Genomic DNA, 17,119 nt, shown 5'->3' with positions numbered 1-17,119 from the left:
GTTGAATCTTTTTTTTTTTTTTTTTCAAAAAAGCCCACTCTACAACTGTAGCTGAAAAAAAAAAATCATACTTCATAACGCTTTTCTGTACAATATATACAGTTTTGCTGGTGATGGGGAAACACCCGAGGAATGAGAAAGCCAGATAAAGACTTCATAAAGGTGAGATACTACTTTCAGGAAGTCAGATCTTAGCAATGACGTTAGACAAAATTCTGTACTGCTATAATGGCAAGAGTGCATGAGCCATCCCTCAAGCATAAAGCAATTATGCTTTAAAAATAAGACGGGTATATACAGAGAGAAAGGTGAGGACAGACATCAGAGGAAATCAAGAGGCCATAGATATAATTATGCTTGGAATTTCAAATCACGTTACTAACTGCAAGAAAGCCGATTGCGACACAACATTTGATAAATTTAAGAATTTTGGAAGTAGAAAGAAGACTCAATCCTAGGTCTACTCCCCATTTTTTTTTGTGTGTGTGTGTTAATTTACATTCATTATGCTGCCCAGTGATCAGGTTTAATCTCATTTTGGAGTAAATACACAATTACAAACATATTTGTAACCACAGAAAGAAAAAAAGGCGTTTAGTAATGATATTTCTAAAACTCAAATTAAGACAGTGGGACCAATTCTATAGTATGGCAGGACAGAAGTATTGCTAAAATGCAATATCACATATACACATAACGTGTATGCTTTTAGCTTCACCTATTGCTTTCTCTGGTAATTTTTACTGAGACATTGGAAAGGACTGAATAATTAAGGATGGAAGTTATACTAACCACATGGAACTTTGAGAATTCAGACAAAAAAAATATTGTACTCAAATCACTATCATGTTTATCACAGTCAATGGTACTAAACCTTTCTGAAAGCACATACTGTACTGTTTTCCTATGGATAAGTAAACAGAAACAACTGGATTCATCTTCATCCTTTGTGCACATTTTAAGAACAAAAAAATAAAAGTGAAACTATAACACGTTGAACCCAGTTTAGAAGTATTTGACAAGTTTTGTCTGCGAAAAAAATGCTCAACTATCCTCTTTTTTTTTTTTTTTTTTGCCCTTATACTCCTTTGTATCCTGAACCCCAACTAAAAGGAACCACTTCGAACAAACTCCCAGGTGAGTTTTTGTCATCTTCAGTGCTTTGTTTCAGAAGAGGGACCACTAAGGCTGGTATGGGTACTTCAATGAGTCTCTCCAGCACAAAATAAATTGGCTCTAGCACAGCTAATCTGTATGTACAAGGCTTACTACTACTCTGTAATGTATGAGCATGTTAAGGGCTTAGGAACGTAGCTGCCCACTCACGGATTCATCATCTCCCGTCTGTTGCCATATAAGTAAAATGACTTGAAAAAAAAAAAAAAAAGCACAAGAGAGATACCATCGTCCATTTTTGCTTTCTTTACCTGACAGATAGACAACTCTGCCACGGAGCAAAGCACAAAGTTAAAAAGGCCAAAATAAAACAGGACCCAAGTAGAATAACCACATCTCAAATGACAACAGCAACAACAAAATGCATTTAGTGACCAAATAATCAGTTAAAAAAAACGAAAAAAAAAAAAACAACTCAATAACTATGACAACATTAATAATAAAACCCATAATATTTCTTTAAATATTAGAGACTGAGAAAAGTAAATTAATCTTTTCTCTTTAACTCTTTCTCTCCTCATTCTCTCTCAGGAACTGACGTAAATCATGCGGTCAGTCACTGTCCACCCAAACACACTCCCCTTCTCTCCCTCTCTCCCTCCCTCACACACGCACACACACACAAATATAGATATATATTTATATAGATATACACACACTTAAATGTTTGATGTTTCAGGTGCAGGGCTGCTACTTTCATGACCTCCAGGGGCTTCCTGGCTCGTGGAGCGCTCATAGCTCGGTTTGGAGTCTCTATCTCCACTACTGGAAGAGGAGGAGGAAGAAGAAGAAGAAGGTCCAGGGGAGGACAGTGAGCGTCCTGAAGTCTTATATGCCGCCAGCAGCTCCTGAATTCTCTCACTGGTTGGTTCCCATTTAGCAAAGCCGGCGTTGTTCTGCAGGAAGATGACTGCTGTTCCATGGACGGCTTTGTAGTACATCTCCTCTCTTAAAAAAGGAATTTAATCACATCAGTTACAATGGCAATGCTTCGAACTACATTAGAGGTCACTATAAAATAAAATAAATAGTCTTAGTAACAGCTGCTTAGGATAATCATTAGTTATAAAAGACAAGCATAGAACAACTAAGAAAAATACTTTTTAGAGCCGAGGTAATTTATTACAAGACGCATGTAGTGAAAGTTCTGCTTCATGCTTTTTTTTTTTAAATAAAATGCTAAAGCCTCACTACACCTTTTTCTAAACCTTTGCCTTGTTTAACTTAAGAGAAAGAGAAACACATTAGATTTTAAGGAGTTTATGATCTTTTGTTTAAAATCAATTTAATTAGGTGGTACCATAAACAAATTCTTTTGCGCGGAAATATTGAAAATGTAATCACTACGCTGCAAAATCGCAATGAACCATACTTATGGCTGTTAGACTCCTCGTAGGTGAGATAGGGATGTAGGACTCAGTCAGACTTACGAACAAATCCGACTTACGAACATGCTTCTGGAACTGAATTCGTTTGTAAGCCGGGTACTTACTGTACTTAAATTTAATTATTGATGTAAGCCTAGATGATATGCGTTTTTAAAATGTAAGCAAGTACAAATGCATTACATTTACAGTGGATTTGCTAGCATTAACTGTTGAAGACAAACGGTTTGTATCATGGTCTACAACTCTAGGCCCTTTACATAAGCAGTCTCATTTCGCCCCCTTCATTTCTTGATCCACATCTACAATGCTTTTGGTATATTTAATCATAGTTATTAAGAAATTAAGCAGTTGACAAGCAGAAAGAAAAGCACATGTAAAAAAAAAAAAAACCTTACTGAAGTTCTTTTCAATCAATTAATTTGTTCTAAGCAAATGCAAACTGCTCCACACAATTGAATGTGACCAGCAGGAAGAATTATTAAAATAAAAAAGGAAAAAAAAAAAAGTTATTCAGAATCTAGTGAAATCAATTTCTCTTAGCTGCATGCTTCATTTTGTTTCACAAATCCAATGCATTTACATAAAAGAAACACATTTTTAGTTTATCTAAGTAGGTGTAATGGTGTATTCTGGTATAAAGGATGTTACTAATTCATGAAAAAATTTTGGTTTATAGTGTTCTTCATTTGCATGCAATAAATCATCATCATCCTTAAAAACTGGCAGAGAGACTTAGGGAATCTGACCTTTTGCAGATATGCTGAGAGCCACTGCGGTATTCGTGCTCAAAGGCTGGCACTGACATCTGGTGCCTGCGGAAGCGACTCGTCTCCATCCGTGTCAGTGCTGGGGTCAGAGGATCACGCCATTCAGGAACAAAGATAATGAAAGACAGAGGCTCATTAGAGTTCTCTAGGAGGTCCTAGGAGAGAGAGATTGACAGCAAACACACAAATAAGATTCCAGGACACACTACATTGAAAAACAAAAAAAAACCTTAAATGAAATCCAAAATGTATCTCTTACTTCAAAGTGTGTGACCATGGCATCCATGAGCTCCTCACAGAATGGAGGATTGGCTTCAAATGAGCCACTGACCGGTGAAAAGCTTAGAAATGGCCTGAAAGTGCAAAGAAAAGGAGAGTTAAATTAAACTACACCAAGTATACATCTCTGCATGCTCAATTCTAAGATGTAGCAGAACAAGATTTAGCATTTACCCTCGAGAGCCAAAGAAACCATCAATGTCAGGAAAGGCTGAGCAGAACTGCTTAAAGTAGCAGTTAAGCGGCGAGGCAAAGCACTCGAAACTGACTCCGAACTGTTTGTTGAGCGCCTCGAACACTGGCACAGGAAGTGCTCCCTGTAGGCCACTCCCTTCGTTCACACCAGATCCAAACATCACCTACAAAAGAACACACAGTGAGATGATGTATGGATATATTATAGCATTCTCTAAACCATATATGATGAACTTTAATATTTAAACATATTTGTTCACCTGGTATCTCTTTATAAGGCACCACACACGTGACAGAAACTTCTCAAACCTAGGATCATCGATACAGCTGTACCGGTAAAGGAGCTCCTTTTTATGGAGTAGATTTTCGAAATAGAAAAGACATCTTTATGTTAGTGCAAAGTACCTACAGCACTCTTGTGTGTCATATATTTAACGTATTATTTTAATAATCACATTTGTGAACCATACCCTGACCAGACATAACATTAACACCACAAAAGATTAACATTGATGATCAATTATACACTGGTAGATTTGTGACAGCACACACGGCTCACTGATGCCAATGGAGACAAAATGCTAGCCCATTCAGACCAATCCCACAGAAAAGTCAATTCAGCACAAATCATCAAACAATGTCTATGCTGGCCTGACATGGAAATAACTTGGGGTCTCTCCCTGGACCTCAAGAAACACCCCAGAAGCAGAAGGGGAACTGGGTATAATGCTTTGCTTTGTAATGGTATGGCTGATTGGTTTATATTAAGTTTGGAATAGTGTTCCATAGATTGTATAAAATATTGTTGATCCTACCAGTTTATTAAAGTAGCTACGGTTGACTTTCACCATTTCTCCTTTGTAGCGCAGACAGGCGATGTCGTTCTCAAAGTGGAGCTCAACGCGGGGCTGCTGTGGCGACGGAATTGACAGTCGAACTGGGTAGCAATATACTAACCGGTCCTGCACTTCTGCTGTGTCTGCCCCATCCACTACAGCACAAGGACAAGCATCAGACAGTGATCAATCTTAATAAACTCAGTACTTCTTATACATGCAAGCAATAAAGCTAGCATGATAAAGTGCTGATTATTTTATTTGGGTGTTGTGATACAGTAACTACTTTACATCAGATTGCACCATTATGCCTCTGTAGACCACCACAATGTAACTAAACAGTGAAGATGTGACTAAAATGTAGGCTTTTATGTTTAATAAAGTAAAATACTCACTTAACTATGTATTTTAACTCCCACCATTTTCACAAGCTCAAAACTAATTGGACAACCAAACTCTAATTAGATCGATAGCAAGTTGTTGGTCTTTTATGACAACTGAAGGAGATAAAAGATCTGATTCCTTTTGCAAGTTCTGTATTTGCATTTGGAAGCTAATCACTGGAAGACTTAATGTGCAGAGCCAAAGGGGGTTAATGCAAGTGAAGGAAGTCATCATTAGACACAACAAAACAAAATTAGATCTACCAAAGAACAGCATTTAGGAACATTTCTGAAGCTTGGGAACACCAAGACAACTGAAATTGGGTGATGAATTCTTCCCTAGGTAAAAAATAAATAAATAAATCTTATACCGTCTGCTGGCCAAGTCAAGAACATTTTGGAGGGGCATTTTGTAAAAGTCTACAATCTAAAGAAACAATACAAAACACAGAGGGTCTACCTCAAAATGTGAAACATTGGTAACACTGTACAAAATATTGAAGAGATGAAAGCATATTAACTTGCAACACAGAAGAGCGATGTATGAGGAAGGAAAGTCTCAACCCATTGTGGTGAAGTACAGAAGAAGAAGAAGAAAAAATGCTTTTGTCAGAATAATTATGAACCTTGGCTGTTCTTTAAGGTTAAAAGACTATCGAAATGTATTCGCTTATCAAGTATTCAACATTGTTATGAAGATGAAAATACCATAGCACAATCCTTCGCCCCCTTTCAATTTACAGCGCATCCGGAAAGTATTCACAGCGCATCACTTTCTCCACATTTAGTTTTCACAGCCTTATTCCAAAATGGATAAAAAAAAAAATCCTCAGAATTCCACACACAACACCCCATAATGACAACATGAAAAAAGTTTACTTGAGATTTTTGCAAATTTATTAAAAATGAAAAATTGAGAAAGCGCATGTACATAAGGATTCACAGCCTTTGCCATGAAGCTCAAAACTGAGCTCAGGTGCATCCCGCTTTCCCTGATCATTCTTGAGATGTTTCTGCAGCGTAATTAAAGTCCACCTTTAAAGGTCCCAATGAGCACAGTGGCCTCCATCATCCGTAAGTGGAAGAAGTTCCACCAGGACTCTTCCTAAAGCTGGCCAGCCATCTAAACTGAGCGATTGGGGGAGAAGGGCCCTAGTCAGGGATGTGACTAAGAACCTGATGGTCACTCTGTCAGAGCTCCAGAGGTTCTCTGTGGAGAGAGAAGAACCTTCCAAAAGGACAACCATCTCTGCAGCAATCCACCAATCAGGCCTATATGGTAGAGTGGGCAGAGGGAAGCCACTCCTTAGTAAAAGGCACATCTGGAGTTTGCCAAAAGGCACCTGAAGGACTCTCAGACCATGAGAAACAAAATTCTTTGGTCTAATGAGACAAAGATTGAACTCTTTGGTGTGAATGCCAGACGTCACATTTGGAGGAAACCAGGCACCGCTTATCACCAGGCCAATACCTGTACCCAATATCACTACAGTGAAGCATGGTGGTGGCAGCATCATGTTGTGGAGATGTTTTTAGTGGCAGGAACTGGGAGGCTAGTCAGGATAAAGGGAAAGATGACTGCAGCAATGTACAGAGACATCCTAAATGAAAACCTGCTCCAGAGCGCTCTTGACTTCAGACTGGGACGACGGTTCATCTTTCAGCAGGACAACAACCCTAAGCACACAGCCAAGATATCAATGGAGTAGCTTCAGGACAACTTTGTGAATGTCCTTGAGTGGCCCAGCCAGAGCCCAGATTTGAATCCGAATGAACATCTCTGGAGAGATCTTAAAATGTCTGTGCACCGACACTTCCCATTCCACCTGATGAAGCTTGAGAGGTGCTGCAAAGAGGAATGGGCGAAACTGGCCAAGGATAGGTGTGCCAAGCTTGTGGCATCATATTCAAAAAGACTTAAGGCTGTAATTGCTGCCAAAGGTACGTCGACAAAGTATTGAGCAAAGGCTGTGAATACTTATGCACGTGTGTTTTTTTTTTTTACTTATAATAAATTTGCAAAAACCCGAAGTAATCTTTTTTCTCGTTGTCATTATGGGGTGTTGTGTGTAGATTTCTAAGGAAAAAAAATTATTTAATCCTTTTTGGAATAAGGCTGTAACATAAAATGTGGAAAAGATGATGCGCTGTGAATACTTTCCGGATGCACTGTATATGGTGTATATAAGGTAAAATATGTCTAGTAAAATATTAATTCTAGATTTATGAGTAGAATTTTTTAGAATTTATAAGTAGAATTTAGTTTGATACTGTTAACATGCACAAAAAAATTAACTGTTTGGCATAATCTAATGCACCATGCTGAGTAATAAATTGATCAGTGTCTAATTTTCCCCACATGCTGTTCTTACCTGTAATGTTACAATCCTTCAGCAGGTTCAGGTGCGCCTGGCGGATTCGGCGTACATACTCGGCTGAGATGTGGTAAATTTTAGTGCAAATCCCCTCCACGGAGTCCTTAGCTACAGCCGTCACATGAGGACCACACTGCTTCCGCAAGTGTTCTAGACGATCCTGAGAGGAGGCAAAGACAAAAACAGCAACTTATACAAACAGCAAGAAAAAAAAACAACAAAGGTGATATCAACACAAAGATCTGGAACGTACCATGTAGTCTTCTTTACTGGCAGAGTGATCTCTCCTGAGCCAGTTCATTGTATCTTCAACGTTCCACTTTACAACTTTTCTACTGTCTGGTGTGGCGTTTCTGTTAGCACATGGGTCTCGTGTGAGAGTCCATCATAACTAACATTGCAAATATTGTCGACTTTGCAGTAAATGTAGTACGATCAGGAGTGCTCACCTGGAATCGATCATTTTCTTGGCTGCCTCTGCATACTTGAATAACAGCTTCCTGGCCTCCTCCTTGTACTTAATGCGCGAGAGCCTAGAGATCCAGAATTAAAAATAAAACTTAGCGGATTATTCTTTCTTCAAGTACTGAAGTGAGCTTATCCATGTACGATTAAGTAAGGAAGCGAATTCAGACCTGATGGGGATGTCGTTCATGACCTCTCTGAACATGGAGGGTGAGATAACGGGTTCACACTCGCTGGGTAGCAGGGGGTCCACTCCTTTATCCAACACCTTCCTCTCCAACAGCCAGCGATTGAAAGACTCCCGCGGCGGCTCAATCCCTGCAACGTGTAAATCAACAGATCAGCGCACGCATGTGTATTTTAATCCCTTATAAAATAAGACTGTCTATAAGTGAGAAGATGATAAGGTCTCAGGGTAAATGAGAATTGTTTCTTCTCTTTTAACTATTACGTCCTTTTATACTACAAATACTAACACTACACCTAAAGAAATGCTCTGAGTTTGGGTTTTTTTTTTTGTTCCAATTTTCTCCCTAATTTACTCGTGGCCAATTCCTCCCCGTCACTAGGGGGCTCCCACATTAAGGCTACTACTACCACTCAGTCGGGAGGGCAAAGATTATCCCGTGTTTCCTTTCGAACCGCGTGACGTCAGCCGACCGCATCTTTTCGAACTGCTCGCTCACGCACCGTTAGGGGCGGAGTAACACACTCGGATGAAAGTGCTAGCCGCTCCTTCCGCGTGCGTGAGCTCACAGACGCCCCTGATTGGCTGTAGAGTCGTGATTAATGTGGGAGCGCAAGTACCTCTCAACCCTCCCCCCTGAGAGAGCTCGGCCAATCAGCTCTCTCTGTGCCTCCGGCTGTGAGAGGAGAACAGCATCACCCGGGGTTCGAACCAGCGATCTCCGGATGATAGAGCGAGCGCTTTACCACTGCGCCATTCAGAGGCGAGTTGTTTTTAATGGTGTCTGTGTGTATGCACCTTCACGCTGGTAACACAGCTCGTGGTAGTGCTGGCGGAGTTTCGTGGTCAGCTGGGCACGCTGCAGCTCAATCTCCGGATGAGGAGGGAGGTAGTTAAACGGAGCCCGCTCCTTAATTACTGCGTTGGTCTGGATGTCCAGATCCCAGTAAATTCTGAAATGAGCAAACAGGAAGACAAATATGACATGCAGTTTTCTTGTATTTAATGGAATTTGATAAAAATTCCAGAAGTTTTGGTGTGCTTCACATTTTGTTACACTTTTTTCGTACATTAGCCAATATAAACTGCACCTGCATCATGTATTGCCTTATTTGAACAAAAACACTGGTAAAGGTATTTGGATTTTTACAACATTGTTGAAATACACAGTCCTGACAAAGAGACGTTTCTTTTTTTGCTGAGTATATATTCTTCAAGTCAGAATGAAGAAAAAGTGTGATCTCTGTGACTTTAAGTGTGGCTCAGTTGTTGGTACCAAGTGGGCTGGCATGAGTATTTAAGAAACTGATAATCTCCTGAGGTTTTCACAAACAAGTCTCTAGAGTTTATACTAAATTATGCATGAAGTAAAAACATCCTGTGTGTGTGTGTCGGGTCTGCAGGCTGAAAACTAGCTTAAATCAGAGAAGATTGGCCTATTTGTGAACCTTTTTTTTACGGTGATTTTTTTACAAGATTCATTGTAATGTGCATCACAACAAGGTATCTGAAGACTAAAGGCTATTTTTGTCCTAGAGATTTTGGAGATTAAATTTAAACATTTACACTGAGGCATTTGGCAGACACCCTTGTCCAGAGTGATTTTAAAAAGTGCTTTGATGTTTTTGGACAGATCCTTACACTGATTATTGGGTTACTGAACATTCTTTAGTGGCATCAATATTTTATGTTTTGTCATATAAATCATGAAAACTGGTTTTAATCTCTAAAATGGTGCTGATAATTTTGTTGTATATATATATTTACAACAAAATATATATTTTATATATATTTTTTTATTATCATTTTTTTAATGAATTTCTTTTATTTTTGTAAAGCTGCTTTGAGACAATGACCATTGTTAAAAGCGCTATATAAATAAAATTGAATTGAAAATATATATATATATAAACTATACATTATATATTTTTTTGCTAATTCAGCAAAATTAGAAAAAATAAAAAATGTTTGTCACTAGTTGCCAACTGTTTACATTTCTTAACATTTTATATTATTCATCACCTCATTATCCAAAAGACACAAGAGAGAAAAATAAGCAGCGACATATTTAGAGAGAAACCATGTTTCTGTATGTTACTCTATTGATGATCCTACATGCTTATTTAATATTTATAGTATTATTATGAATAATAATACAACAGACCTGGTGAGGAAAAAGGAAATGTGTGATGTGGTGTCACTCACACAGAAGGCCGGTACGGGGCGGGGGCAGGAGCAGGGGTGCTAGGCTGGGCTGGTTTTTCATCTACAGTGGAGTTCCAGGGCTTTGCACCAGGGGTGCTTGGTGATATTGGAATTGTGGGAGTGGACGGAGTCACAGGAATCTCAACCTTCATATACCGGGGGAGAAAACTTATTTTTAAATGTTCATCAAACATGCTTTCTTTATATACTAATAATAACAACAACAAATATATGTCTGACAAAATCTTACCAGGTAGCAAAAGATCATTAGTTATATAATTTTAAATGAATGTATTTTAAATATGTACTCAATGCATCACTGCATAAAAAAGAAGAAGACCTTTGGCCTCTTAAAGCTGTTTGGAGCCCCCAAGGAGGTGTCCTCTGAGGGACGTCTCTTACGCTGTCCATTGCCCAGTCCGGCCTCACCTGCGCCATCACCTGAGGCAGGAGCTGCGTTGAGGCCGAGTGGATCAGACTGCAATATTAACATGGTCAAAATGATCAGTATGAGGTTAGTTTCATTGTGCATATCACAGCAGGTCATTTAACTCTCTGGTACAAATTTTATTTTATTTCAAGTTTATTTAAACAATCAAACAAAATAATTTTCCAAGAAAAAAACTCTCAAAAACATCTAGGTTTAGTCATAAGGATAACAGGACAACGGTGTTAAATTTGTTCTCTGTACATACGATGACATCATGCTGCCCCAGGACCGGCATCTCCCACAAAGACTGGTTGGTAAACCGGTTAAAATAGTATGGCCGATTCTCCCTCTTGCTCCAGCATTTTGCCCATCCAGCCTGAACCAGCTCCTCTACAATAAGAATCAGAAAGGCCTTGATTCTTAACTGGACATTACAGCATCCCCTCAATGTAAAATAATCATATGTGACACAATACAAGGAATAATAATGTGCTTACTGTGTGCATAAACTGTGGATATAAACTTTACTAAACTGAGAAATATAATGAGAATGTATTAAAAAACTACATCACATTACATTAAATCTTATCTACCCATTAGTCTTTTATCAGTGCTTATTAAATATAAAGATAAAATGTTTTTTTATGTATTTATCTCAGGTAAATGTGAATATTCTGTATATTTTTTTAAAGCCATATGCTTTTGTTTACACTATTGTTATCAAAACATCTTCTTAGTTATTACAGTTCTTGGCAAAAAGCGGACAGTAACAAGCTACTATACACGTAAACACACACCCACACAAACACAGACAGACACACACACACCTGGCAAGTCCTGGATGGCTTTGCTGGTGGTGGGCGTGAGAGGTGGTGCTTGGGCTGAGGACCCAGTCGGGGACATGATCATGCCCGAGTCTCCCTTTATGGTACTATGGTTTTCACTCGTCATAGCTCCTCATTTGTCCTGTCTTCATAAAAACAACACACTACTTTAATACATATATTATGATGAAATGGGGAAATTTTGCAAGCTCAGCAAATGTCTGTAATACGCGGAGATGGGAAAAAAAAACATTAATTTATGGATATATAAAATATATATACTTTACATTTATAATAGAGATGACCCGGGCGATCGACTGGTGACCAGAATGGAACCGGTGATCAGTTTTACATATAACTGATTTTGTACTAAGAGCTAAAGATTTTAAATGGTGCAACAAAAACACATTTGTGTTGTTACATTATTAGAAATCTTGCATGTTAAAAGTGTTTGATCGGCCTTTATCTTCAAATTCTCTTAGTGAAATAATCCCAAACCCACTTAGCACACACTCTTATACAAGTCTCAAAACACTGCGAGTTTAAATTATTTAAAAACTGCATGTGTTTAAAGCCTTGTGTGCCTGCATGCTCACAGTTACTCAACCGGTGTGCTCAATTTTAAGTGGAATTTGCTGATTTTTAAGGCATTAAAGGTAATAATTAAAGGTAAAGGTGGTAAAATATCGCAGTTTCCATACAATCCTACAGGTGTTACACTCTACACTATTCCCAGGCTGGCATCCCCTGTGGTCGCAGTGAATTATTTGCCAAGTTTGTTTAGAAAGAATCATTATGACAGATACGTGCTGCTCAGAAAAAAAACAACCTTTTTTTGGTTAAATGTTAAATTTATGTATTTGAAGCTAGTTTGTATGCTTTTTAAGTGAGAAAACTAATGTCATAAGAAACAGGCGATAATCATTAAACTTTTTAACAGGTTAACACTGTAACAAAATCTGGGAAAAATACAGCATCTGGGCAATTGGGATATTTATAAAATGTAAAGTATATTTATTTATATATATACTTTACAATCGCAATTTTAATCTAATTGACACCTGGGTATTGTAATAATATCGTATCTGGAGGTGACTCGAGATTCCTGTCCCTAATAATTCGAAGATCTAAATATGAAAAACAGACAAGATGAGTAAATACCTCGACAGATTATGTATATAAACGTTTCGAAGCAGATCAGACTACTGTAGCTGTTCTAACAGGGACACGCGCACTTCAGCTCCTCATTGATGCAGCGCGCGAGCGCCTGATGCCTGAGAGGGGAATCTCTGTGTTTACGTCACAGCGCTGAGGAGCTGGAGCTACTGTCCCTACTGTAAAACTCTAAACGCTGCTTAAGTCAGCTCCCGTCACTTAACTGGGAGAGAAATGAATACGCGGTTATTAACCCGTGGATGATGAGACGGGTAAAGCTCATATCAGAAGTCGGGAGAATACAGTGTAAGTGGATTACAGCGCCAAAAACATGGAGGGGGCGCGTCACCAAAACAACCACTCGTGCTGCACTGTTTACACTATTTCTTCTTTTAGCTGCTGAGTCTCGGTTAATGACAAACGCGTTAATGATAATACCCGGGTATAACACTAATACATGGATTTGTATAGAAACTGAATTAAAAACAACTCCGTGATTAGCTTGCTAGCCCGTTAGCAAAGAATGATTCCATTCCTTTTTTTTATTATGTTAAAATCATCATTATAATTATGATATGAATCGTGTTGTCATCTAATATAAGTGATTTATGCGCACTATTTTAAAAAGGCAGTTAAGTGCTCAAATAATCGCTGGTAGGGGCACGCATGCGCCTGCTACACCGCCCACCCCGGACCGAGCCGCCCGAAAACAAACACGGAGGAGGAGGAGGGGAAACGCCGGCCATCCGCGCGCTGCACAACAAAGACAACAGCAGCACCGAGTAACTCGGCCGGAGGATGCGTGCAGAAAAGAGGTAAAATACGGAGCAAGACCGCGCCAATCGGCACACGGTGTACATCAAACGCAAGAGGGTAGACACAGGAATCCGTACGTGTGCTTAAAATGGCAAAGTGTGACATTTAAGCCACGCGGAACTCCGTCAATGACAACCGAAATTTTAGGCGCGCACTTTGGATCAAGGGAAACGCAAGACAAGATGGCGCGCGCGTTTCTGCGCGAGCCGCCGCACAGTATCGCTTATTTATTCCGTGCATTAATGCACAGACGCGAGGTTTTTTGTAAACCTTCGCATGCCCGGGATATTCCGCCACACGTCTGTCGCTGCAATGTCCTTTTTAAATCGCTAAATCCCTTACCTTTGAGAGATTTTCTAGGAGTCCTGTAAAGGCTTTGCTCTATTCGATCCGGACCCGCCTCCGCCTCTCCCTCCCCACCGACTCCGCCATCTTGTATCGGCCACTCGGACCTGGGTAGTGCGCATGCGCGAGTTCAGTCGTCTCGCAGTCCGCCACATGTCAGCAGTGCGGAGCCATTTGCAGAAGGGCAGCGGAGGAGCTCTGCGCGAAATTCATTTGATTTCATGTATTTGTGAAGAACAAATGTTGTTTTTGATGTTAGGTATTGATTCTAGGTAGTTTCCGGATACTTAAGGAAACATGTTGTGTTTTATGAGTTAACTCAGACCAAGGGAATGTCCTTTACGACAGCAATTACAAACTGCCAAGGTAGGCTAAAGAGATGAATTTGTTAATATGTACATGTATGTAAATAAACTAAATGTTCAACTGTATACTTTTACACAACATATTAACCAATTGTTTTAAACATTTGTCTAAATGTATGTATTTTAATAAAGCATTCAAAAGTTAATGCGCAGTTTATGTCTATAAGCTGGTGCCACCTTGTATTAAAAAAATGCACAGTTACAGCAGGTAAATTTATGTAAGGTGGGTAAAATATTCAAATATCTGGTTATGTTTCCATGTTCACCTTATTATTGCTGACCTGATCAGAATGCAGGTCTAAAAATTTCTACATTCAGTACTTTTTTCTATTTGAGCGGAATTTGTAAGTCAGTATATGAAAATGTTCTTTCTTTTTTTTATCATTCTGAAGCAAAGGGACGAATAATATTTATGTAAGCAGGAGTAGGCTTAACACAAGCCATTTCTGTAGTAGAGAAATCGGTTAGAAAATATCAAAAACCAACAATGTAATTACTAGCTACTTTTAAGAAAAAGAAAACAATTTGTGGAAGCCTGTAATTTTCTTTGCTTGATCTTTACAGATGCAAGTCAAAATGCACCACCTATCAGTGGTTAAAAAAAGGTTGGTCCTTCCAAGAACTCATGGAACAGATTAAAGGGTCAGTTCCATGATTAAAGGACAGTTAAAAGGAAAATTGTCACTATTTTTTGAAAAAGTAAAGGGTAAACATGACAACCGGATATTATCCAGATAGACGTAGATAAATAAATAAAGAGAGGTCGAAAGTCGTACAGCAGCTGTACAAGCAAATAGCTCCAGTAGCTGTAGGAAACCAGGGTAACTATCTGTAAGTTTACATGCAACATTTTTTTAAAGACAAAAATTAATTCATTGTGATTTAACCACAAAAAAAATATTAGGCCATCCACACTTAATGCTCTCTTGAAAATTCCATTTTAAGTAAATGTTAATGCACCCCATGTGGGTTTTTTAAAAATTACTGTCATTATTGCAACCACAAAGTCATACGACATCAGGCAAGCGTGGGACCACCCTTTTCCCTGAACCACCCCATATAAACTGTCCTGGCATGAAAGGGTCAACAGAAGGAGGAAAGATTCGGAAGGAGAGAATCGGGATTAGAAAGCACTTGACAAGCTGCTGAGGAATTCTTGAGTGAAGAGGAATACAAAAAGCTTCTTTATCCAGAAGGCCATACACCTTTCCTACCTTCCTGTAAGTATTGAACAGAATTGTGAATGCTTTAGGAAATATTGTAGGGAGAGCATTTATGCTTCATTATAATTCAGGAAAATTCTAATGATTTTTGTCTTGTGTTAGGGAGTTTTATCAACATTAGCTGTACAATTAGAGATGAGTCAGTGGTAGTTGCTGATTCATTTTAGTAATAGGGCTTTCATCAATTAGCAGAAAATATTAATTGAAATTTTTTATGTTGGTTTTCAACTAATAGTTTCGCTTAGTTATATTTAAATTAACCAAGTATTACTTAAATCCATAGGAAATTTATCCTTAATTTTTTTTTTAATGATCCATAAAAGCATCTAGAAAAGCATCACCCACTTGTACATGATGTATTTTATTTAAATGGAAGCAACATGATATTTACTACAATTAAAGTGCTTTTAATGCTTATTTTCTTTTACATATACAAAATAGTTTTTTACCTTTTGTTAATAATAAATCTTTTCTACAGATCCTTAACAGTTTTGTTTTATTAAGCATTGGTTTTTCTCAGGAATTTTCGCATCTTTAAAGAAAATGCTCCCCCAGAGCTTAAAGGGACTATTATGGGGCACTGACCCGAAAAACAGATCATTTGTTTGTGAAGAGCAGAACACCCTGCCACATCTGCTGCAAACACTTTTTTGTGTGTGTGTGTTAGCTTAGAGCAGCCTAGAATGGGAGCATTTTTGATGTAAACATTTAGTGGAATGAGGACATGGAGCACAATAACATGGCTGTTACAGAAAATGTGGGTAAAATGTAAGAACACTGGCAAACTTTAAATTTAATAAAGAAAGCTGATATATAACCTGGAACTTTGTTTTATTTAGGGCCCACGTTTATTTTAGCCCTGTTCTTGGCCACTATGGGAGTTGCGTAATGCATGCGACAAAAGTTGTTCTAGATTTCCAAGTAATTCTGGAGTCCTATGACGTCCTCTGCTGAAACCTCTAACAAAAAAATAGTAGAAAAAATCAGACCTTGAGGTCAGCAGTGTCATAAAACACTCTTCTAGACACTTTGTTTTGATTCAGGATATTCATCCGGATATTTTGAGTGGCAGAAGACAGCTACACACTCCACTACACACAATCATGGCAAAGAGTCAATTAAAATGTAGTTCAAATATAGCTGCATATAGGTCACAATGTAATTGGACAGAATTAGAGAAATTTTGCCAAATATAATAAGCACACACATCGTCTTGCAAAAATATTCAATGTCTTAAAAAAATAATCAGATTCATGTGGTTTACATAATACACTAGTTTACATAAGGCATTTACACAAATTCCACTAGCTGGTGTTTTACAAACCAAAAAAAACCCTAATTAAAATAATACTGCTAGCTTATGTGTTCAACCTTTTTGATAAAAAACCAAAAAACAGCTTTAGGTCTCATTCTTCTTGCCCATTCATCCTGTCAGATTTGCTCCAGGTCCTTCATGCTGGTTGGATGTTTGGTGACTGCAATTTTTAAACAGTGCCACAGAGTCGTAAAAGATTCAGATCTGGACATTGACTTGACTTTAATGTAGAATATTTTTATCTATTTATATATATTTTTATCGCCTCCTGCATTCCTTGGCCTTTGGATGCTGGATTTGCTCTATATTCCTTGGTTGTTTAAATCTTGTTTGTTAGATGAAATTTGCAAACAGAGCCACAAATTCTCTGGACATTGACTTAACCCCTGT

At 38.4% G+C, this 17,119-nt stretch overlaps 2 protein-coding genes across 2 annotated transcripts in view; one reads left to right on the top strand and one right to left on the bottom strand.

Moving 5' to 3' along the window:
- Nucleotides 1-482: 482 nt before the first annotated feature.
- Nucleotides 483-13,915, bottom strand: pcif1 (phosphorylated CTD interacting factor 1). The gene is made up of 16 exons (XM_053498721.1): nucleotides 13,824-13,915; nucleotides 11,514-11,656; nucleotides 10,952-11,076; nucleotides 10,597-10,734; nucleotides 10,257-10,402; nucleotides 8,850-9,004; nucleotides 8,035-8,182; nucleotides 7,849-7,932; nucleotides 7,653-7,752; nucleotides 7,397-7,559; nucleotides 4,621-4,796; nucleotides 4,066-4,152; nucleotides 3,785-3,969; nucleotides 3,591-3,684; nucleotides 3,311-3,486; nucleotides 483-2,124 (listed from the first exon to the last, which is right to left on the bottom strand). Exons 2-16 carry the CDS (start codon nucleotides 11,635-11,637, stop codon nucleotides 1,836-1,838), a joined length of 2,190 nt encoding a protein of 729 aa, XP_053354696.1. The 5' UTR covers nucleotides 11,638-11,656; nucleotides 13,824-13,915; the 3' UTR covers nucleotides 483-1,835.
- The window catches only part of pltp (phospholipid transfer protein), a 15,877-nt gene continuing 12,119 nt past the window's right edge, over nucleotides 13,362-17,119 (top strand). The window contains exons 1-2 of the mRNA XM_053498724.1: nucleotides 13,362-14,192; nucleotides 14,756-15,411. The gene's annotated coding sequence lies outside the window, so the exon portion shown is untranslated. The remainder of the gene's footprint in view (nucleotides 14,193-14,755; nucleotides 15,412-17,119) is intronic.

The sequence above is a fragment of the Clarias gariepinus genome, chromosome 6 (genome assembly GCF_024256425.1).
Source record: "Clarias gariepinus isolate MV-2021 ecotype Netherlands chromosome 6, CGAR_prim_01v2, whole genome shotgun sequence".
NCBI classification, from domain to species: Eukaryota; Metazoa; Chordata; class Actinopteri; order Siluriformes; family Clariidae; genus Clarias; species Clarias gariepinus.
This window is presented reverse-complemented; position numbering and strand designations above follow the sequence as displayed.